The following is a 24,748-nucleotide window of genomic DNA, read 5'->3' as shown; positions in this document are numbered from 1 at the left end:
TATTAATGTATATTAAACACTATTTCATGGTATATGGGCATCGGTTTAATTTTTTATCAATTAATTTAGTAATACTCCCTAAATTAGTGGACTAACCACTATAAAATCACTATTCTCTAGAGTAACGGAGACAACAAAGGTTCCAAAGCTCTTTGACCTTCATAATATGTTAGTGTAGGATGCAAGTATGCATTAAAACAGCATAGTTATATTTTTGAATTTTTTTCAAAATCCCCTACGAAAATATTGAGATTTTCTGTAAATGTTTTATATACTAAAGCATGTGATCTTTAGTGTTGTTTTAAAATTTCTAAACACATTCTACATTTTTATTAATGTATATTAAACACTATTTCATGGTATATGGGCATCGGTTTAATTTTTTATCAATTAATTTAGTAATACTCCCTAAATTAGTGGACTAACCACTATAAAATCACTATTCTCTAGAGAAGCGGAGACAACAAAGGTTCCAAACCTGTTTGACCTTCATCATATGTTAGTTTAGGATGTAATTATGCATTAAAACGGTATTGTTATATTTTTGAATTTTTCTCAAAGTCTTTGTGTTAACCCCTGCGAAATATTGAGTTTTTCGGTAAATGCTCTATATACTAAAGCCTATGATCTTTAGTGTTGTTTTAAAATTTCTAAACACATTCTACATTTGTATAAATGTATATTTAACTCTCTTACAAGGTACATGTGCATTGTTTTAATTTATTATCAATTAGTTTTGTAAGACTTCATAATATTCCTTGAATTGGTGGACTAACCACTATAAATCGCTATTCTCTAGAGAAACGGAGAAAACAAAGGTTCCAAACCTCTTTCATATATTAGTGTTTTCAAAAAAAAAAGAAAAGAGGATCGTTTTTATGGTTTGAAAAACCTCAGTATGCAGATAACCTATGTAAAGTTGAATGGTAGGATGCAATTATGCATGAAAAAAGTATTGTTATATTTTTAATTTTTTTTCAAAATCTATGTGTTAACAACCCCTACGAAAATATTGAGTTTTTCGGTAAATGTTATATATACTGAAGCCTATGATCTTTAGTGTTGTTTTAAAATTTCTAAACACATTCTACATTTTTATAAATGTATATTAACCTCTCTTTCATGGTACATGGGCATCGCTTTAATTTTTTATCAATTAATTTAGTAAAACTTCATATATTCCCTAAATTGGTGGACTAACCACTATTAATTCGCTATTCTCTAGAGAAACGGAGACAACAAAGGTTCCAAACCTCTTTGAACTTCATCATATGTTAGTGTAAGATGCAATTATGCATTAAAAAAATATTATTATATTTTTGAATTTTGTTCAAAATCAATGTGTTTAACCCCTATGAAAATATTGAGTTTTTCTGTCAATGTTCTATATACTGAAGCCTGCGATCTTTAGTGTTGTTTTAATATTTCTAAACACATTGGTTATTCTCTAGAGAAACGTAGACAACAAAGGTTCCAAACCTCTTTGACATTCATCATATGTTAGTGAAAGATGCAACTATGCATTAAAACAATATTTTTGAATTTTTGATTTTTTCTCAAAATCTATGTGTCCCCCCTACGAAATATTGAGTTTCTCGGTAAATGCTATATTTACTATAGCCTATGATCTTTAGTGTTGTTTTAAAATTTATAAACACAATCTAAATTTTTATTAATGTATATTAAACTCTCTTTTGTGGTACATGTGCATTTTTTTTATCAAGTAATTTAGTAACACTTTATCATATTCCCTAAATTGGTGGACTGACCACTATAATATCGTTATTCTCTAGAGAAACGTAGACAACAAAGGTTCCAAACCTCTTTGAACTTCATCATATGTTAGTGTAAGATGCAATTATGCATTAAAAAAATATTATTATATTTTTGAATTTTGTTCAAAATCAATGTGTTTAACCCCTATGAAAATATTGAGTTTTTCTGTCAATGTTCTATATACTGAAGCCTGCGATCTTTAGTGTTGTTTTAATATTTCTAAACACATTCTACCTTTTTATTAATGTATATTAAACTCTATTTCATAGAACTTGAGCATCGCTTTAATTTTTTATCAATTAATTTAATAAAACTTCGTAATACTCTTGAAATAGGTGGACTACTAACCACTATAAAATCGCTATTTTCTAGAGAAACGGAGACAACAAAGGTTTCAAACCTCTCTGACCTTCATCATATGTTAGTGAAGGATGCAAATATGCATTAAATCAATATTTTCATATTTTTGAATTTTTCTCAAAATCTATGTGTAACCCCGACGAAATATTGAGTTTTTCGGTAAATGCTCTATATACTGAAGCCTATGATCATTAGTGTTGTTTTAAAATTTCTAAACACTTTCTACATTTGTATTAATGTATATTAAACTTTCTTTCATGGTACATGTGCATTGTTTTAATTTTTTATCAATTAATTTAGTAAAATTTTGTAATATTCTCTAAATTAGTGGACTAACCACTACAAAATCACTGTTCTCTAGAGAAACGGAGACAACAAAGGTTCCAAAACTCTTTGACCTTCATCATATGTTAGTGTAAGATGCAATTATGCATTAAAAAAATATTATTATATTTTTGAATTTTGTTCAAAATCAATGTGTTTAACCCCTATGAAAATATTGAGTTTTTCTGTCAATGTTCTATATACTGAAGCCTGCGATCTTTAGTGTTGTTTTAATATTTCTAAACACATTCTACCTTTTTATTAATGTATATTAAACTCTATTTCATAGAACTTGAGCATCGCTTTAATTTTTTATCAATTAATTTAATAAAACTTCGTAATACTCTTGAAATAGGTGGACTGTTCCAAAGCTCTTTGACCTTCATAATATGTTAGCGTAGGATGCAATTATGCATTAAAACAGTATTGTTATATTTTTGAATTTTTTTCAAAATCCCCTACGAAAATATTGAGATTTTCTGTAAATGTTCTATATACTGAAGCCTGTGATCTTTAGTGTTGTTTTAAAATTTCTAAACACATTATACATTTTTATTATTGTATATTAAACTCTATTTCATGGTACGTGGACATCGCTTTAATTTTTTATCAATTAGTTTAGTAAAACTTCGTAATACTCCCTAAATTGGTGGACTAACCTCTATAAAATCGCCTTTCTCTAGAGAAACAGAGAAACTTAGGATCCAAACCTCTTTTACCTTCATCATATATTAGTGAATGATGAAACTATGCATTAAAATAATATTTTCATATTTTTGAATTTTTCTCAAATTCTATGTGTTTTTCAGTAAATGCTCTATATATTGAAAGCCTATGATCTTTCGTGTTATTTTAAAATTTCTAAACACATTCTAAATTTGTATTAATGTATATTAAACTATTTTTCATGGTACATGCGCATTGTTTTAATTTTTTATCAATTAATTTAGTAAAACTTCGTAATATTCCCTAAATTAGTGGACTAACAACTATAAAATCACTATTCTCTAGAGAAACGACGACAACAAAGGTTCCAAACCTCTTTGACCTTCATCATATGTTAGTTTAGGATGCAATTATGCATTAAAACAGTATTGTTATATTTTTTAGTTTTTCTCAAAATCTATGTGTGAACCCCTACAAAAATTTGGGTTTTTCGGTAAATGTTCTATTTACTGAAGCCTATGATCTTTAGTGTTATTTTAAAATTTCTAAACACATTCTAAATTTGTATTAATGTATATTAAACTATTTTTCATGGTACATGCGCATTGTTTTAATTTTTTATCAATTAATTTAGTAAAACTTCATAATACTCCCTAAATTGGTGGACTAACCACTATAAAATTGTTATTCTCTAAAGAAATGAAGACAACAGAGGTTCCAAACCTGTTTGACATTCATCATATGTTAGTGAATAATGAAACTATGCATTAAAACAATATTTTCATATTTTTGAATTTTTCTCAAAATCTATGTGTTAACACCCCTACGAAATATTGAGTTTTTTGGTAAATGCTCTATAACTGAAGCTTATGATCTCTAGTGTTGTTTTAAAATTTCAAAATACATTCTACATTTTTATTAATGTAGATGAAACACTCTTTCATGGTACATGGACATCGTTTCATTAATTAATTTAGTAAGACTCTATATTTGGAGTAAAAAAATAACATACTATATATTTCACTATATTATAGAGTAATTATATTACAGAGTGAACCATTGGAGCAAATCTAACTCTGTAATAGAGTTACAATATTTTAGAGTGAAATATAGATAATTGTTTTGTTTACCATTAGAGATGCTCTAAGAAAAAATATTTTATTTTGAAATTTAAACTATTTATGTACATTCAAATAATATCATGGGGCTTTATATGCAGAATTTTAGTGAACATACTAAAATTGAATTTATCTGATCTAATACATATATATATCCGATTAATTCAATTGTATCGGATCAACACATAATATCCCCTATATATTAATCCTCGAGCATTACAACATGTTTCGTAGCCACATGTCATCACGAAAATGATTTTTAGAATTGTTAGAAAAATAAGTTGGTCCAGATAAACATATACTATGCTTTTTATTAAACTAACTATCAAATTAATTAATAGTGTACAAAAAAATATTTTTCTTTCCTTAAATAAAAGCTATGAAATTACCTAATATGGTTAACATATATATATGACAATTAATGATTATGAATAATACATATGTGATAAAAAAATTCTATCATCTCTCTTTTTTGTTTAATTTTATACTATTAAAAAAAAATTAAACTCACATTAAGCATATAAAAACAATCACATTAAGCATATAATAAAAACAATTAGATTTTTTCTTATATGTTATATTTTTTAATTTTTAAAAACGACTATAAATTACTAAAAATGGTAAAAGTCCCACATTTAAAATTTTGTGATCAATAGTTTAACTTTTTTTTGTTCAAGCAAGATACAAATGATCATATATCATAGGGGTGGGCATTCGGATACATGTTCAGGTTTGTATCATATATTTCAGTATAAAGGTATAGAACCTGTTCGGGTATTTCTACACTTCGAGTTGGGTTCGGGTATTTTATGTTCGGGTTTGGATATTTTGGATCGGATTTGGATATTTAAATTTTGAAGAAAAAAAAAATAAATTATTCATTGTTTAAGTTTTTTGTATTTAAAATATATTTTAACTTAGCTGTTTTTTTAAAAATTTTAAAAGATTAAACTATTAATAGGTTTGAAGATAAAACTTAAAAATAGAAAGATACTAATTTAGTTGTTGTTTTGAAAATTTAGAGGCAAATTTTGTTAATGGAAGAAACAAGAACCTGATATGTATTTTAAGTGAGTAGCAAATGATTTTGTCCATAATTATATGTATATTATCTAATTTTGAGCAATAAGAATCATTAATATAAATATTTTTAATAAAATGAGAGAAATAAACTAGAAATATAGAGTTAAGTATACTTATGTATGGTTATCTTCGGATATCCATTCGGGTTTGGATATTACCCATTCGGATTCAGATATTACCCAAACTGGTGAAATAAGTCATTTGTTTTGTTGTTCTAATTAGATGATTTTTAAACCGAGCTGGTGAATATATACTAGACAAACATTTATATTTCGAGTCTGCACTTATATTCTATAACAGTTTGATATATTAGATTTGAACACTAACTTGTTAATATAGTTTGCGAGTGAATTTTTTTCAAAATTTTGATTCTTAGATATGAATATGGAGTGAAACTGATTTTTACAGATGTCTATTTTTTTAATTGATACTTATGTAATTCACTGAATTCATAAAATAAGTTTTTAAAAGAAACTTAACTCAAATCAATGAAACAAAGACGATAACGAAATCATAATTCTATAGAGGTAGAAAATGAAATCACTTATGAAGAGTCAATAGTAAACAAATCGAGAGCAGAAAAACTAATCCCCTTTCATCATTATATAATCAATGTTGTCTATTTGGTTTTGGTGATATCTGTGGCCTCGAAACTTAATTTCTTTTTTTTTTTGCATACGAAATCTTAAAAATAATTAAAATGAGATGTAATACGTTAGCTCTTTAACAACGATGATATATTTAAGAGACCAACATTTGTATTCATCATTTTATAATGGATAAAGATTGTACGGTTGCAAAATGTTAAAATCATTTCATAAACGAGCATTATAAGAATATCATCCAGCATACATATATTAGGGATATCCATATGTTTAATTTGAGGGATTATCAACAAACATTTTAGAGATAGAAAGAGAGTGAGGAAGGGAGAGGACGAGAGATGGAGAAGAACAATGCGATGATGATACTAGAAGAGATCAAATCTTCCGACGTAAGCTTCTTCTTTGTCTCCTCCAGCTTCGATTAATTTTCCAGGAATCTGTAAAAAAACTTCCAGTTAAATCTCGTGACTGTTCCGTACCATCTTCGTCCTGCGCTATGTAAATTCTACAATCCGTATCCTTCCGCAGCTTAAAATCTGTTATCAGCTGAATCAATTTCGTTTTTGATCCGTGTACATATATGTTTGTATCCTCTTGAGGTCTACGAAGAAGAAAGTACATTAGGAGTTGTAGCTATTAAGAATGGATTTACTGAAAGCAGTTGCAATTTTTTTAGCACATAAGGTCTAACGAGCTTTCAATTTGTACAACAACAGCTGATTGAGAACCGGGTTCAACTACTCACGCAGCTCGCTCAGTTAGATACACAAGGGGATTCTGATGTGCCCTCTTTCCTCCAGAGCCTAACAGTATCCACACTTTGTTGAAATATGTTCAGTTGTACGCTCTGATCTCTATGTGTTTGATTGTTGGTTTTAGGGAAAATATCGTGCGAATAGAGATTTCAGGATAATGATATTGAACACTTTTGCACTGAAGTTATTATCTGCTTCATGTTTGATATGTTTTAAGTGTTACTACTATGGTTCACTTGGGCTAAGACAATTAGATATGGTTTAAATGGTATGTTCTGGCATGTTTCATGTCGTCCTTGACAGCAGTATAGGCACTCTGGGAAGACGTCACATGTCTTGACGTGTCACAGTGTTTGTTGAACAAGGCGATTCTGCATGTTGCTTCAAAGTACCTGGCTTTGGATCGTTCTGATTGCTCTCAATATTTTCTAGCTTTTGGTATTAAGGTACAATATTTTCCCTTTTGCTGCTTAGTGCTGAGCCTCATTAGTTGTTGTATTATCTTTTCTTACTCCACTTCTCGTAGGTAAGCCCATGGTGTGGGAAACATTTATACATGTCTGTTATGTCCTTGGAGGAGTCTCAAGAGGAAGAGCATTCTAACATTTTCTTTCAGGTTGGTAATGTTAGACGCTTCTGTAAGTACAAGTCTGTCAGAGATTACTGGTCGACTGAGCTATTCTATCATTCTTAATGCAGCTTCTTTTGGATTATCTTCGCTTTTCTGCCTCAAGCTTTACTGCTATTGGAAAAATATGTTTCGTGAGTGATGAGGCCTCAGCTGTTAAGTTTGTTTCAGAGCAGCTGAATTTGACAAAGGAGGTGATATTGAATGCCAAGGTATCTTCCGGAAATCATCTGAACAATGAATTAATTAGCATATGTTTTGACTGAAGTTACATTTTCTACTGGAGGTTGAGATTAGTGTTTAGCATTGTTGTCATCTGTTAATAGCATTAATAGCTTTCACCTTATTTTTGAAACAGAAAGTTGAATCCTTTTCCTCGGAGATTCTTAAGGCTGTGCAAGGGGTGATTGACTCTATCGTTCGTCTGTGCAAAGAGTTCTCTCCAACAGTGAATCAGTGTGTGAACGAAATGAAGATTAATGGAAATGTAGGAATAGCAAGGATGGAGGAAGGCAACAGTGTATGTAATTTGGTTAGCATAATTACGATGGGAATTAAATCTATGAGCGAATTGGGTATGCTTGCTGCAAGAGATGGTGGTAATCTTGTGACAATTCTTAATACATCATGGAAGGGTGTGATTACTTTGCTTCAGATAGACAAGCAGACATTGGCATCTAAGGTAGATGTAGGAGAAATCATTCTAAAGCTGATATCACTGATCAAGGAGTCTCTGAGATTTGCCGCTGAGGCTTGGTCTTGCTCAGCGAAGGAAAACATATCTGCAACAGAAGCCAGAAGAGTCTTTCTTCCTGTGAAATTTTATCTCATCAATGCTGTTAAAGTTGCGGCGCTTTTTCCAAGCCAGGCGTCTATGGTGTTCAAGGAAATATCACTCTGCATCTTGATGATCTCTGCGTTCAAAGTTTCGCTGAGCCAACAAACCCATGGCAAACACGCAAGTGAAGTAATGACGGATCTTCTTGAGAAAACAACTGTAGATCTTCTAAGTGCACTGTTGAACGCAGGCGAAATAACACAAGAACTCAGGCTCTCACTTCTTGATTCGTTGTTCATAAATGAACAATGTTTCTCAACCCAAGTTTGTAACAAACAGGGCCATGATTCGCAGACAGAACCATCATTGGTGGATATCCTGTCTTTATCTGTTGAATCCGCAGCAAGTGCCAGAGGTTTGCTCCTGGCCCGAGTTGTACTGTTTCAGTCTGTCATTAGGTATTCTTCTGAGCTTGAAGAAGATGCAAAGCTTGCAATCACCAGAAAGCTGCAATGGTTTCTCGACATATTAACAGACGAAAAGGTTTACACTTCAGTCCTTTCTTCTCAGCTACCAATGGCAGATGGTTCTGGGAAGACAATAATCTGGGAATCGATGTTTTCAGCTCTGCTTCTATCTCTTAAAAGCCTTATGATTATTCTGTCTTCATCTCCTGCATGGGAAGAGCTTGAAACACTCTTACTCCAGAATCTCTTGCATCCCCACTTCCTGTGTTGGCAGATAGTCATGGAACTCTGGTGCTTCTGGGCTCGTCATGCCACTGACGATATGGTGGCCAATGTGATCGATAAACTTTGTATCTTCATGTTGTCAATGTCAACATCAGAAGCGCCTCTTTGTCCTGATTCCGTTCTCAGAAGAACTGCAAAGTCCATCTGCTTTCTTCTCACTCACAGCCCCAAATCCTTAACAGCTCAAGTTTACAAAAACATTTCCACTGAGAGCAGATCTGAATCGGCACCAGATGCATATCTAGCCTTGCTGTTAGAGGGCTTTCCGCTGAATTTCCTTCCAGACAGAATGAAAAACGACGCGAAGAAACAGATCGTCGCAGAGTTCTTTCACTTCATTGAGAATTTCAATCAGAAACCATTAAGTTCCTCCAGATACTCTGTGCAGGGAGGTCCAGTTTTCGCACTAACTGCTTGCATTGGGATACTGTAAGTAACTATGATATCTACTCTTGACATTTCCCTAGAAACTTAAACTGAATATCATTTAAAACTTTTGTGTTGTGGTCATTGTGGATATTGACTCTTGTCATTTTTTCTCTGTAGGAAGATGAGCATACCAGAGATTGACTCCAAAACTCTGAAGTTTGGCGTCGCTCTCATTCAAAAGCTCAGAAACTCCAAAGATGAAATGACAAGGGACCGTTACACTGAGATTCTCAGCGAAACACTATCAATCATCTCAAGAAGCGAGCAGCTATACACTTGCCAAGAGATGGATAATGTCATAACAGAGCTTCAAAGGCTTTTCATTACAGAAACTGATAACAGTCAGCATCATCTCCATAAACTGAAGCCAAGCCTTGCTCTCTTCTTGTCAGGACTTAGCAATTACGAGATGTCTGAAACCGAAACCTGTCCAAAGAGCCGTGCAGTCTGGGAACTCTACCATTTGCTTCTCAGGAAACGCCACTGGGCTTTGGTGCACCACGCGGTTACTGCGTTTGGTTATTTCTGCGCACGTACTGGCTGTGCCGAGCTATGGAGATTCGTACCTGAAGACGCTGCTCTAGCTTTCGATATAGCTTCTGGAAAAGAAGCAAAAACAGAGCGGTTCATGTCAGAGTTAAAGATGTTCTTGGAGAAAGAACAAGCGCTTCTCTCGACCACAGCTTCACAAGAGGAACTCGAGATGCTTTCGAAAGAAGGCACGCAGGTCAAAGCAACAGTGCAGAAGCTTCTAGAAGGAAGAAAGCAGCAGAGATCAATGGAAGTAGAGAAACAATCGAACAAGAGAAGGAAGCTTCCAGAAGGAATATGCAGAGGAGTGGAGTTATTGCAGAAGGGAATGAAGAGGATCAACGAAGCTTTAAGTGAGATGAGTTCAGATGAGAGTCAAGACTTTCAAAAGAGTATACTGAATCAGTTTTCATGTCTTGAAGATTTGGTGTCTCATTTGGTAAGCCTCGCTGCTTCCGAGTAAGATATATACTTTGTTACTCCTGAATACTGTTTGTTAGTCGATACTTTCAATTGTGCATAAGGAAAAGATGATCAAACTAAAGCTGTGTTAAGAAAAAACAAATTAAAAATTAGCAAATGGGCTGTCAGTATGACAAATTATTATGTTTTCAACCGATAATTCAGCTGTTAGATTCTAAGTACATCACGCTAAACTGTTGTATACAAGTTTATGACTAATAGTCTTATTTGCATTATGGAATTTTTTCTATTAAATTATAATAAATCACGTTCACTAAGATTTGAACTCAAATTTCTTAAGGCAACTCTAATCATAATTCAACACTAAATTTTGGTGTTTTGGTGTTGAATTTTATTTTTCATATCCAACCATTACACCAAACTACATACCAAAACTATGTTATATATTAAATTTTTAGTTTAATAAGTCAATACTTAAATTATTTATAGTTGAATAATTATATTTAGGGCAATTCTCCCAAATATTTTTTTTTTAAGTTTTTGTCACAAAAATAGCACTCAAAAAATAAAATAACCAAATAGCACCTTTTTGTTTTGAAAATTTTAATTTTATTTTTTTTATTTTAAAAATTTGAAACTCTATCTCCAAAACTCCACCCCTTAACTTTAAACTCTAAGTCTAGATTAGTTAATAAAACTTATTTTGGTAATTTTCTTCCTTGAGATCTATTTTTGTGAAAATAAACTAAAAATGACTATCTAAGGGAATTTCTCTTATATTTATCTCAATTTATTTAAAATATTATTTATGTCTTTTACTTAATTTATATTTTATTTTTTATTCATGTAAAATTTAGTTGAAATTAAAATTTATGAAAAGTTCTTTTATTCTGTTACAATTTCAAAATAACACTCATTTAATTGTATTACTAACTAAAAATATAAAATGATATTTTAATGTTTAGTAATGTCAAAATAAAAATGAAAAATACTAGGATATAATTATTTATAACTATAAGTTAGGAATAATTAATAATATTAGTTTACGTATAATTAAATGAAAAATAATAAAATATATTATTTTAGTATTTAGTGTGATTAATAGTATTACATCAAATTTAGTGTAACATAATTCACAAAATACCAAATTTAGTGAAATGATGATATTTCTATTGTTTTTTTTTCAGCAGTCATTTCTATTGTTTCATTTTTTTAGCAACTAAGATTCATTTCTATTGTTTCATAAAAAATAAAAGGGAAATTGCCAAATATAACACTTTCATGATACCACATTTCATTTATACCTCAACCAATTTTACCATTAAATTTTTAATATGTAAAGTACCATTGTATCCCTAACTAATCAAACATACACCTATTTTCTTTCTTCCACGATTCAAACAGTTCCCAAATTGAACGACGAGATTCACGACTCCGGGGAGTTCTACGATTATGACGATTTCTCCGGCGAGATTCAACGACTCCGGCGAGATTTGAAGACGCTGACGTCCGATGAGATTTGGCGAAGACTACAAGCTCAAACGAACAAAACATGACGATCTCTCACCACAAATGCGTAACAAAGGTGAGAGGATAATATATGGTGATTTTTGTCTCTTTCTGTAGTTTTATCTTTGATTTTTCAAAATCCATCAATTTCTGAGAAGGAAGACGAAGTCTTTCTCATGAAGTTTTCAAATCTCATAAGACTTTATAAATTTACCGATCAAGAACATAGTGCTTATGAATGAAGATGACTAACCACCATCAAGTTTTTTCGATTGTGTTTATGAATTCCATGGAAGCTCCACTGTTTCAATCTCCTTCTTACTTTCTCGATTCAACTTAGTTTTAGAATCTATACCAAAATTCCGCAAAAGCAATCACTAAAGCTTTTGGATATCGTTTTTGGTTTCGGCTTAGAGTAATCAGAAGAATGCTGAAAGACTTCTCCTTTATCCACTTGTAAGTCTAAATGAGACATATAAGCTTGTTTGGTAGTTGTCTCAGTGTGAGATGCTTTTATCTTTGGGTTGCTTATGAATTCTTAGTTTAGTATGTGTCTCTTGCTTCAGTTTATCCATTGATATTCCTTGTTAATTTGGAAAAGTTTGTTAATTTGGTGAATATCTTGTAGTTTCAGGGCTAACTGCAACTCGATCTGTGTATATTTTAGGTTATATAGAAGTTTATACTACTTTTCTACTAGTTTAGCTAATAGACTGTTTTCATTGGGTAATTATGCATTTTGTGTACTTGTGCTGTGGGTATATATATGCTTTGGTTCCGCCGTTCCGGTCTTTAGTGGTCATATACTTTGGTTTTCAAAGCAGGAGCAATCCGTATCGTCGAATTGTACTTTTAACAATATCCTGAAATCCAGATTTATATTTTATAAATGTGTAAAAAAATATTTGGAACAAATTTAATTTTTAGTAAATAACTGTATGATTAATGTTGCAGAGAGAAACTCACACACATTCTAAGACTAAATTGAACAACATTTAAAGAGTTGACGAAGTCGGTTTTTTAGAACATATTCGTATAAATTATTTTTTATAAATGTTTTATAAACTCTTATAAATTATTTACATACAGTTATAAACCCTAGAAAATTATTTTATTAACTCTTATAACTTGTTTAATAAGCATTTCTAAATGGTTATAGACTCGTATAATTGATTTCTAAACCTGTATATACCTCTATAAACCTTATAAATTATATACATACCCCTTATAAATTATTTATAAACTTTTATAATTTTTTGTAATAAAAATTTATAAATAGTTTATATACTCTATAAATTGTTTTATAACCTTTATAGATGGTTTATAGACTCTTACAAATAATTTGTACACCTTTATAAAAGGTTTATAAAATTTATTAATTGTTTTTAATAAAATTTTATAAATGATTTATAATCTCTTATTAATTATTTATTTATCCTTATAAAATTATTTTACAAACTTTTACAAATTGTTTTGATAAGTGTTTATAAATTGTTATAGCCTCTTATAAATGATTTAAAAGACTTTCCAAGTGATTCATAAACTAATAAACCTTATAAATTGTATACATACCCCTTATAAATTGTTTATAAACTTTCATAATGTTTTAATAAACGGTTATAAATATTTTATAGACTTTATTAATTGTTTTATAAATGGATTAAAGACTCTTACAAATAATTGAAACTACTCTTTTTTACTACATTTTGTTTCTTGTAATAGAAATCAAGCTTGGTTAGGTTGACATTGAATGGTCTAGATTCTTTATAAATAATTTATAAACCCTTATAAATGATTTATAAAATTTATATATTGTTTTTAAAAACTTTTAAAAACGATTTATAAATCCTTCTTAATTATTTACATACCCTTATAAATTCTTATAAATTATTTTTATCCTTATTAATTATTTACATACCCTTATAAATTCTTATAAATTATTTTTATCCTTATTAATTATTTACATACCCTTATAAATTCTTATAAATTATTTTTATCCTTATTAATTATTTACATACCCTTATAAATTCTTATAAATTATTTTTATCCTTATTAATTATTTACATACCCTTATAAATTCTTATAAATTATTTTTATCCTTATTAATTATTTACATACCCTTATAAATTCTTATAAATTATTTTTATCCTTATTAATTATTTACATACCCTTATAAATTCTTATAAATTATTTTACATACTCTTATCAATTGTTTTACAAGCCTTTATAAATGGTTATATATTCTTATAAATAATATAGAGACCTTATAATTGGTTTCTACACCTATATAAACCCTTATTAATAGTGTACATACTCCTTATAGATTATTTATAAACTTTCATAACTTTTTAATAAACATTTATACAGTATAACCTCTTTAAATTAATATTCTATAAATTAATATACACTAAAAATCTGTATAAAATAATATAATTTTATAGTCTCAAATCGAGTTTTGGTTCAATTAATATGTCGATAAATTAATATCTCTATAAATTAATAAAAAAAAATTATAGTTTTGGTGTAGTCCCAATATTATTAATTTATAGAGGGTTCACTGTACATGGTTTATAGATTTTATAACTTGTTTTATAAGTCTTTATAAATGGTTTATAGACTCTTACAAATAATTTTACTTACCCTTATAAATTGTTTCACAATCCTTTATAATGGTGTATGAACTTTATAAATTGTTTTTGTAAACCCTTATAAATTATTTATATACCTTTATAAACCCTTATAAATTATTATACAAACCATTATAAATTGTTTTATAAGTCTTTTTAAATGGTTCTAAACCGATATAACTCTTATAATACCACTTTTAAATTGAATATAAACTCTCATAACTTGTTTTTATAAATTTTTGTAAGTTGATTTATCAATGTTTATAAATTTACTTTTGATTTATAAGAGTTTATAAATGTTATTTATAAGAGTTTATAAATGTTATTTATAAGATAAGAGTTTATAAATGTTTATTAAAACATAAAATGATTTATAAGGGTCTATAAGTTGATTATGAGAGTTTTTAAAATGACTTATAAAAATTTATAAACTAATTTATTAGGATTTATTTGTTAATTTATAAAATATTAAAATTTCCTAGCTTGCACACCCATTTTTCTATACACCTCCAACTAATTTAAAGGTCATAAGACACAAAGTGTCTCACATATGTAGTTTGGAAGAGATCTAAGCAATATATAATATAGATAAATCAATCCATTTATCACCAATTGGTTTTAGGTTGGAAGTTCATCTAACTTAACATTGGTTTATAAGTTGATTTATAATTTTTAAAAATTGGCTTTTGATTTATAAGAATTTTAAAACTGGTTTATAAAAGTCAAACTAATTAAGAAACACTTAAAACTAATTTATAAAGGTTTATAAAATTATTTATAAGGTTTGTAAACTGATATATACAGGTTTATAGACTAATTTAATAAGGTTTATAAACTAACTTATTAAGGTTTCTAAGTTAATGTATAAAAACCTTATAAAATGATTCATAAGGGTTTATAAAATGAGAATCATTATAACTTTCACTCCAATAGGTTTTTAGTAAGAAAAAAGAGTTTATAAGGTTTTATTAAACATTTTCTAAATTTCAAAATCATTTATAAATTTTTTTATAAATATTTTTACGTGAAAATGATAATAATTTATAAATATTTATATAAGAGGTTATAAATTAATTATAAATATTAATCAGTTAGTTATAAGAATATCTTAAAGCTTATGATTTTATCTATCCACTCATGATTAATAAACAACTATAGATGATTTATAAACAATCATAATGTTTCTGCCAATCTCCCTCTCTCTCTTTTTTGTTGTACATGTATTGTGTAACTAACTGTAAACGAGTTTGATTTCAAGTAAAAAAATAGCTTGGAACTGCACATATGATCTCTTGGATAATTTAAATTTAAAAGAAACAATTAAATGATTTAGAAAAGCTTATAAGTCATTTATCCGGTTTCATAAACCAATTTCTAAGAGTTTATAACTTATTTTATAAAGATTTATAAATTAGCTATAAAAATTATAAAGACTTATAAATTATTTATAAGAGTTCGTAAATATTGAAACAACTATCATCCAGGTGAAGTTTCAGAGATTCTATTACAACACCACGTGGAGCGTTTGCTTCTTTGCTATCCCCAAGGCATGGGTTCCAGCTATCAAATCTGGTTTTGGATGAAGGTGAAGCCTGAAGACAAGAACTGGTACTTATGTGACATACATTGAAGATATGCATCTCAAGATTTCTTCAGAGAACCTACTCGGGTTTTCCATGTCATCTACGATGTGAGATGAGCCTAGAAGATCTTTAAGGGTAGTGTGATGACCATAAACATATCTTGTATTCTCCTGCAAACATCAAATCAGTTAAACAAGTATGCTAAATGCTGAAGACCAATGTGTTCTACTTACATTTGTAAAAAAGGCTTTTAAGCTGGCTTGGAAACTCCAAGGACATGAAGAGGAACGTTCAGACACAAGAGATGCTTGATAATGGTAGCTGAGCACACCCCAGTAAGGTCTGATTGTGAGACTAAGCTTGTTTCAGTGTGTGGAGAGAATGAAGTAACTTGTTCATCAAAAGATGCCATGTAAAGAGAGAGAAGATACTGTTCTATACGCAGAATCTCAAACTCAAGTGCAGCAATCTCCTTCTTCAAATCTTCTGAAGACTGCACAATAACAGAGTTCATATCTAAAGTACACTTGGTAACAAAGAATCTATCAAGTTTCATTACAAAAGATCAAATTTTTGGCATTACGTTGCAATGCGAATCCTTATGAGTCAGTAGTCTCTTCTCAATTGATATAAACTGCCATGAAAATGTACAGAAAAATGTGACTTTTTTGGAACCACCAGTAAAGAGAGGCAGATTAAGATAATATCCAAAAGCTTCGCTTTTTGAAAAGAGAATGGAAATTACCGGTTCACTATTATAGCAAGAGAATCTTGACAATACAATTCTCTAGCAACCACTATCACTATGTCACCTCTCTCTTGACTAGTACTTAGACTTCTTCTACTCTAAATAACAATTGAATTTTACAAACTCTTATAAATTATCTAATAAATCCTTATAAATGATTACAGTGCTAAAGTCTCAATAATCAGAGTCTTTAATAAACTCGTAAACCCAATTCAAAAAATTTCAAAACAAAAAATCACATTGCATACTCATCTCAAATCAAACATTTACCCTCTTCAGATTGATGAATATTCTGAATCTCAATATTGCAACAAATCGTAATCCATAAACCTGAAATAGACTTGAATGTTAAAATCCCAGATTCTACAATCTCCTCAAACCTGTGAAGTGATCAAAGATGATCTGATGCCAGAGGTTTTGACGATAAATCTCAACGAAGAAGGACGACGGATCTCAACGGAGAGAGACGACGGATCTCGACGGAGAGAGATAGATCTCGACGGAAAGAGACCGATTTCGACGGAGAGGGGCGATGGGTCACGACAGAGAAAGAAAAAACACGACGGAGAAAAAGTTTAGGTTAGAGTAATTTAGTCTTTTACAAATTAATGAATGTGATATTTATGAAAATGCCTTTTGGTTGGTGGTAAAGTTGAATAAATGTATCAAATAAAGTGTATAAGTAAAATTTCCCCAAAATAAAATTACACTAATTTTATTTTTTTGGTGTTTTGTAGGAGTTGGCCTTCTTATAAAAACATTTATAAATTCTTGATTAACCATTAATAAATACTATATTTTGATCCGCGCTTCGAAAACACATGTTTATTCTTTAAAACATAATTAAAAAAGATATAATATATGTTAGTTTTTATAGGTTTGGACAGTCTATCCAGACTCGAAAATTCAAACCATAACCGATTCAAAAATGTTTGGTTCATGTCCGAGTCTAGGCTAGAGTAATTATTGAATTTCTTGGACTTCGGTTCAGGTACAAGTCCTACCTAATACCCGTTCGGAAATTTGTAAATATATGTTTGAAGTTCGTTTAGTTTTATAGAACTACATTATATTTTATACATAATACTATTGAAAGTGGGTTATATAAAGAAGTTAAATTAAAGTAGGCTTTTTGATAATGTAAAGAAGTTGAGTTCTACTATATGTGAATACAACAATGTTCAGAAAATTGATCCTTTAAATTACACATTGGAGTCCAAAGTATTTTATAAAAAAGTTATCTCCCGATCCACGGATGTAAAAATCAAATCTAACCTCTCACCATTTAACTTACATTATTGTTTGCCAATCTGATCCATTTAAATCTATCTTATAACCCCAAGATCAATGGACAAAATTGTCATTAGTGAGATTTAAACTTTTTCATAAATTTAGGAATAGTTTTTTCAAAAACTGATAGATATTATCATATTATATTGATATTCTTAATTAATAATAGATAATTTTTAAAAACAAATAATTCTATATACATACAAAGAAAAAAGTCTTTAGCGTAGGAATCATGTAATGTTATGGTGTATGATTTTATAGATATACAAATAATATAGTATAAATTTTGTGAAAATTCTGCTATAAAAAAAATTCTGCTATAAAGATTGATATTGCTTTGACCAATGTTGGCTAATCTTCATGACATAGACAAAATGGTTTATATTTTTATACAATACTGTTTCATCAATTTTATTAACAATCTTAATTGCCACAAAATATTATAACATGTGTTATCAAGCTTTTGTGATTGTTTGGTAAATTTTTTTATTAGAAAATAAATTTAGTAAAAAGTAAAAGAGAATTCCATAATGTCGTAAATTACATATATATGGTTAGATAGATAGGCTTAGTAAATAGTAAAATAATATAATTCATATTTTAATTAAATAGAAGTATAAGTTAGGTAGAATTATCCACAAAAATAGGATAAAAAACAATGAGTTTAATATTAATAACCTCACAGTAATAGTCACATAGTTATATATATATATATATATATATATATATTAGTTTGTTAAGTTTCTAATAAATAGGTCCAATGACTTTTGTATAGTAAATTTTTGGGATAATTCTCTTTTAGTAGTATAGATTTTGTTATTATGTAGTCAACACTTTATTTTGTGTATGTCCCTTTGGACGACAACTGACAAGTTTCACAAACATAAGTTACAAGACGGACCTAGTAATAATTAATTTATTACTCTTTGACTGATTGGCTTGTTCAATTTGCGTTTTTTGGGTCAAAATTCATTAATAATTAATTAATTACTCTTAAGAAGACGTTTGCATAATTACTACGAAAGCAATATATATATGGACTAAATATGTTGAGGCATCCCAAACTACTTCAAGTTTAACTCCAGTATAACAATCTTATTGAGAGATCCTGCATCAATGAGAAATTCACCAAAACTTTGTGTTGTTTTTCTGATCATGGTTCTTTTGTTTGGTCCGAGTCATGAGTTAGCACCGTTTTGGCCCGACACCACCGTCACAGTGATAAATAATCTTGGAGGTCCACTTCTTACGGTTCATTGCAAATCCAAAGATGATGATTTGGGGATTCACATAGTGGCTGCCAACAAAGATTACCACTTTTCATTTCAGCCAAATGTATGGAAAACAACACTGTTCTTCTGCAGCTTCCAATGGAACAATCAGGTCAAGCGGTTTGATATATTTGATGCTACGAGAGATGAAGGTGTAGGTGAAAAATTTAACTGGACTATCAAACCCAATGGTCCATGCAAGCTTGGTAAAAAGGTTAAATGTTTCCCATGGAAATGATTTGATAATAAATGATTGTGATGATAAATATATAAAGATGTTTTTAGCAACAAAATATAAAAAAATATAAAGACGATCAAAATAAAAAATATAGTTTCCTTCGTTTCATTGTGTTTCTTTTTCCTTGTATTAGTTCAAAATGTTCAGTTATGAAGTTAATAATCTGAGATATTCTATGATATTTGAATTTACTATTTTATTTACTTTGTATTTCAATATTTAAAAGAAAAAATATTATAGATGAAAAAGAAAAAATATTTACGTATAATAATATATAATCAGAGGAGATAAGAACTGTTGGTTGCAGTAAACTCTGTACAGAAGTTTTTTTGATTGAAATAAATTTAAATTTTTTTCAAAAAAAAAAAAGATAAGAACTGTTGGGAAAAAGAATATTCATTTTGAGATTTGACATAATCAAACCCTTAGATAATTGTATAAGGTAACAGAAAAAAAGTTTCAATATATAAGAGTACTAAGGCCTCTTTTTTTTTTTTTTTTTTTTTTTTTTAACTTCGACTAATATTACCAAAAAGCTAAACCATGGATCCTGCTGCTAAGGTCGATGAAAATCAGACTAATATTAAAGTAAATACTATTTTATTTACTTTAAGGTATTTCAATATGTGTTTTCTTTTTCACTGAAATTACGTCCTTTTCATTCATAACAACTTAGAACCAATACATCAAATAAAGAATCAAACTCGATCAAACGCCTGGCCCCTCTTAAACAAAAAAGGAAGAGAGCCATTGAGGAAAGTCACTCGTTACATACGATTGAGTTAGCTTCTTTGTGATCACACTCTTTGCAATCAGCAAAGCTGGAGTAATAGCCAATTTCTTATATATTATGATCTCTCATATTTTTAGATTTATACAAGTTTGTGTTAATAAAATCGTTTGGAAGGAGTCAGAGCAAAACTAATCGAATAGCGAATTGCATAGAGTAAGTAAGATGCATTCAATCAAAACCGGATTAAACCGAGATAAACCTGAAGAAGGACTATTAGTCTTTATACTCCTCCTGGTTGTCCAAAATGAATGAAGGATCTTCTTTCCACACAACATCATCATATGAGAACGCTTTGGCCAGACAAGAAACCAACTGCTCATGAATCACTTCTTCAGAAGGAAGCAGCATATCATCTGTCTCTCTTCGCAGAGATGTAACTTCTTTATCAGCAATCCCACAGGGCACAATGTGCTCAAAGTACTTCAGATCAGGATCTATGTTGAAGGCCAAACCATGACTAGTGATTCCAGAGGAGATACGAACCCCAATAGCACCAATCTTTCTATCTCCGACCCAAACCCCTGTCTCACCCTTGTGTCCTGCACGTGCTTTCACACCATAAACAGAAGCAAATTCGATCATAGACCGCTCCAACGTCTCTACATAATTCCTAGCACCAATACCAATGCTGCGTAAGGAAATGATGGGGTATAAGATGGCTTGATGAGGACCATGGAAAGTGATATCTCCTCCTCTTTGAGTATAATGAAGCTCAGCTCCAAGGCCCTTGAGATCAGCTTCAGGGATCAGTAGGTTGTGATCGGTTCTACGTTTTCCGAGGGTATAAGATGGTGATGCTGAAGAGAGAGGAGTGCATCGGGGATTCGATTAGCTTTTCTGTCGGAAACTAATTTGTCTTGAACTTTAAGTGATTTCAAGTAGCTGACAGTGCCTAGCTTCCAAACCTCCATGCAGGGTTCTAGGGGATCTCATTTCCTGCACATCATCCATGATCACTCACTTCAGCTCTAAATATAAAATATTGTTCTTCTTTCTTTTTGTCACTTACTAATATAACTGATGAGATCTAAACGTATGACCAGAACAGAAAGGCAACAGTGTAGAAGCTTCTAGAAGGAAGAAAGCAGCAGAGATCAATGGAAGTAGAGAAACAATCGAACAAGAGAAGGAAGACTTCCAGAAGGAATATGCAGAAGAGTGGAGTTATTGCGGAAGGGAATGAAGAGGATCAACGAAGGTTTAAGTGAGATGAATTCAGATGAGGGTGAAAAGTTTCAAAAGAGTTTACTGAATCAGTTTTCATGTCTTGAAGATTTGGTGTCTCATTTGGCAAGCCTCGCTGCTTTCGAGTAAGATATATACTTTGTTACTCCTGAATACTGTTAGTCTATACTTTCGATTGTGCATAAGGAAAAGATGATCAAACTAAAGTTGTGTTAAGAAACAACAAATCAAATATTAGCAAATGGGCTGTCAGTGTGACAAATTATTATGTTTTCGACCGATAAGTCAGCTGTTAGATTCTAAGTACATCACGCTAAACTGTTGTATAAAAGTTTATGACTAATTGTCTTATATATTTGCATTATGGCAATTTTTTTTTATTAAATTATAATAAATCACGTTCACTAGGATTTGAACTCAAATTTCTTAAGGCAACTCTCATCATAATTGAACACTAAATTTTGGTGTTTTGGTGTTGAATTTTATTTTTCATATCCAACCATTACATCAAACTATAAACCAAAACAATGTTATATATTAAATTTTTAGTTTAATAATTCAATACTTTAATTATTTATAGTTGACTAATTATATTTATCTCATTTTATTTTATTTTATTTGTTAAAATTTGGTAAGTTTATGTTTCCACAGTTGACAGTTTATTTAAAATATTATTTTTGTCTTTTACTTAATTTATATATTATTTTTTATTTATGTAAACTTTAGTTGATATGAAAAGTACTTTTATTCTGTTACAATTTCAAAATAACACTCATTTAATTGTATTACTAACTGAAAATATAAAATAATATTTTAATGTTTAGTAATGTCAAAATAAAAATGAAAAATACTAGGATGTAATTATTTATAACTATAAGTTAGGAATAATTAACAATATTAGTTTACATATAATTAAATGAAAAGTAATAAAAATATTATTTTAGTATTTAGTGTGATTAATAGTATTACACCAAATTTAGTGTAACATAATTCACAAAATATCAAATTTAGTGAAATGATGCTATTTCTATTGTTTTTTGAGATTTCCTCCAAATCACTGGTATGACTCTGTGCATCGTTCATACTTCCGATGTGTGGAGGGAACCATTGCAGCTATCCCTTGAAAGTGCAGCTAAAGGAGTACCTCCAGGTCCGTAGAAGAACTACTTGCTTGTTTGTCCTGGTATTGGAAGAGGTATCTAGAGGCAAACAGGGTTAAAAGCGGTAGATAGCCTGGTTCCTAGACCAAACAAGGACCAGCTTACTTTTCGAGTGAGAGTCTCACGAGCCGTCTCTGTGAGAAAGGACTCTCCCAGACACGATAGTCGAGGCAAAGAAAGCAACTTGGGTATTGTTTGAAAAGCTAGACAGCGACAACTCAATGCTTTTCCGTTAGGGGAAGGGTATTGTTTGAAAAGCTAGACAGCGACAACTCAATGCTTTTCCGTTAGGGGAAAGAAACCACTAGTCTCACCACTGTATCTTCAAGGAAACCCTACTTCTTTACCAGAACTAACATCCTCCAAGGGTTATCTCTTCCAGTTTCAAGCTTCAAGATCTTACAAAATCTTAGATCTCAGCCATTCCCACTTCAAATCTTCTCAGTACCTCGCTCAAGATCAGTAAGAAAGAACCCCTCTATCACCTGAACGGGACCTACATCACATACAGGAAGGTTTTCAGAAGATAGAAGCAGCATGGCTTGTCGTTTCACTAAGGAAGAAAAAGGAAAACACCAGTTGGCTGATACTAACGAACCTATCATCAAAAGGATCAATGCTCCATATGTGGACACTGCAGCGCTTATCAAAGAAAACGATCTCACCCTCATAGGCAGAGTTACCAACTCACAAGAGCAGAGAATATCGGCGCTCATTCCAGCCCTACCTCGCAAATGGCACATACAAGGAAGAGCAGTTGGGTCAGATCTTGGTCATGGCTGTTTCCAGTTCAGATTTGAAAAAGAAGAAGACCTTCAGAGAGTTCTGGACAACAGACCTTACCATTTTGCATACTGGATGGTCATCCTCCAACGCTGGGAACCGGTCATCTCTGCCACCTTCCCCTCGCAAATCCCCTTTTGGATCCGTATCAAAGGGCTACCGCTCCACTTCTGGCACGAGGATATGATATGTGACGTGGGAAAGGAGCTCGGAACACTGATGAACCACAAACTCACCAAGACATCTGCAAGAATCAAAGTTCTGATTGACGGCCTAAAACCTAGAAGAAATACATCTTGAATATGATTCAGGGGAAGAGAGTCTAATCTACCTGGAGTATGAGAAACTCGAGAACCACTGCTCTTTATGCCAATCCCTCTCACACTTGAAGAAAGATTGTCTCCACTTCTTGGAAGGCAACAAAACCCTAACAAGCCAAAAGAATCTCGAAGAACCTAAGCAACAAGAAGATCAGAACAACTATGAGAGAAGAGCAACTCCTATCGACAGGAGGAATGAGAAAATCTACAAAGACAAGGATCTTAATCAACGTTACCTAAGACTGGAGATGTCTGATTACAACAAGGAAAGGAGCCCAAAGGCTTTCAACGACAGAGTGGACAGGCACGGTAATAGCTTTGGAAACAGAGTTGCAACCAAACAAACCAGAGTACCTCCACCGGTCAAAGCGATGACTGACATGGCTGACACTACGCAAAACTGGCGTACTAGAACACACACTCAGGAAGGGGAAAACCAAGGTTATGTCTCACCACCCTACACAAACAGGAGAGATGTTAGGAGAGAGAGGAACTATATGCGAGCCCCTTTCCCCCAGAGAGGACTTAGTGAATGGAGGATCAAAACTACCAACCTGCACTCTGGGATGGAACAACCGGAGCAAGCACAGGATGAAAATCAAAGAACTCATCGAGACCTACCAACACACAAAAGCCTACATCAGACACAAGGTGAACAACAAGCTGAAGAACAAGTGTTGAATGAGCTCGACGAGGCCACGCTACTCTACCTTAGCTGTCCAGATCCCACAGAAGCGGCTGCTCGAAAATAGAGAGTGATGAATGGTGACGCGAAGGGACAAAGGGAAGAAACAGCTGCTTTCATGCTAAACTCACGTTCCCTCCATTCAACATTCCCATCTGGAAGGAGCCAGAAATTAATAAACAACTCTAAGCAAACAAAGGAGTGAATAATGGAAGATCTCCAAGATGTGACGAAGCAATACCTTAGCTGCACAGACCTCATCGAAGCGGCGGCTAGAAAGCAGAGAGTCTTAACGGGAGATGCGTCTGGCCTTATGGAGGAAGCTGCT

General features: G+C 31.1%; 2 protein-coding genes and 1 pseudogene across 4 annotated transcripts; 2 read left to right on the top strand and 1 right to left on the bottom strand.

Moving 5' to 3' along the window:
• The first annotated feature begins 6,188 nt into the window (after positions 1–6,188).
• On the top strand, positions 6,189–10,420 carry LOC106312179. 3 transcript variants are annotated; one of them, XM_013749591.1, is made up of 7 exons: positions 6,189–6,321; positions 6,649–6,741; positions 6,999–7,133; positions 7,214–7,303; positions 7,387–7,527; positions 7,674–9,274; positions 9,392–10,420. In XM_013749591.1, exons 1-7 carry the CDS (start codon positions 6,271–6,273, stop codon positions 10,266–10,268), a joined length of 2,988 nt encoding a protein of 995 aa, XP_013605045.1. In that variant the 5' UTR covers positions 6,189–6,270; the 3' UTR covers positions 10,269–10,420. The 3 variants fall into 3 exon arrangements, with proteins under 3 accessions (XP_013605045.1, XP_013605046.1, XP_013605047.1); XM_013749592.1 differs by having other exon boundaries at positions 6,202–6,430; XM_013749593.1 differs by lacking the exon at positions 6,649–6,741 and having other exon boundaries at positions 6,254–6,446.
• An 8,658-nt stretch (positions 10,421–19,078) lies between these two features.
• On the top strand, positions 19,079–19,494 carry LOC106311341. The gene has a single exon (XM_013748542.1). The coding sequence runs from the start codon at positions 19,102–19,104 to the stop codon at positions 19,492–19,494; it is 393 nt and encodes a 130-aa protein (XP_013603996.1). The 5' UTR covers positions 19,079–19,101.
• Positions 19,495–20,500: 1,006 nt separating this feature from the next.
• LOC106308368 lies at positions 20,501–21,220 on the bottom strand (annotated as a pseudogene).
• Positions 21,221–24,748: the final 3,528 nt, after the last annotated feature.

This window comes from Brassica oleracea, chromosome C8 (assembly GCF_000695525.1).
Source record: "Brassica oleracea var. oleracea cultivar TO1000 chromosome C8, BOL, whole genome shotgun sequence".
In the NCBI taxonomy this organism is placed as follows: Eukaryota; Viridiplantae; Streptophyta; class Magnoliopsida; order Brassicales; family Brassicaceae; genus Brassica; species Brassica oleracea.
The sequence above is the reverse complement of the archived record's forward strand: the minus strand, read 5'-3'. Positions and strand labels throughout refer to the sequence as shown.

Coding starts and splice junctions, on each gene's coding strand:
- LOC106311341 (XM_013748542.1), top strand. CDS start 19,102: ATGAGAAATTCACCAAAACTTTGTGTTGTTTTTCTGATCATGGTTCTT.
- LOC106312179 (XM_013749591.1), top strand. CDS start 6,271: ATGGAGAAGAACAATGCGATGATGATACTAGAAGAGATCAAATCTTCC. Junction 7,304..7,386: donor ATTCTAACATTTTCTTTCAG/GTTGGTAATGTT, acceptor TTCTTAATGCAG/CTTCTTTTGGATTATCTTCG. Junction 7,528..7,673: donor AGGTGATATTGAATGCCAAG/GTATCTTCCGGA, acceptor TTTTTGAAACAG/AAAGTTGAATCCTTTTCCTC.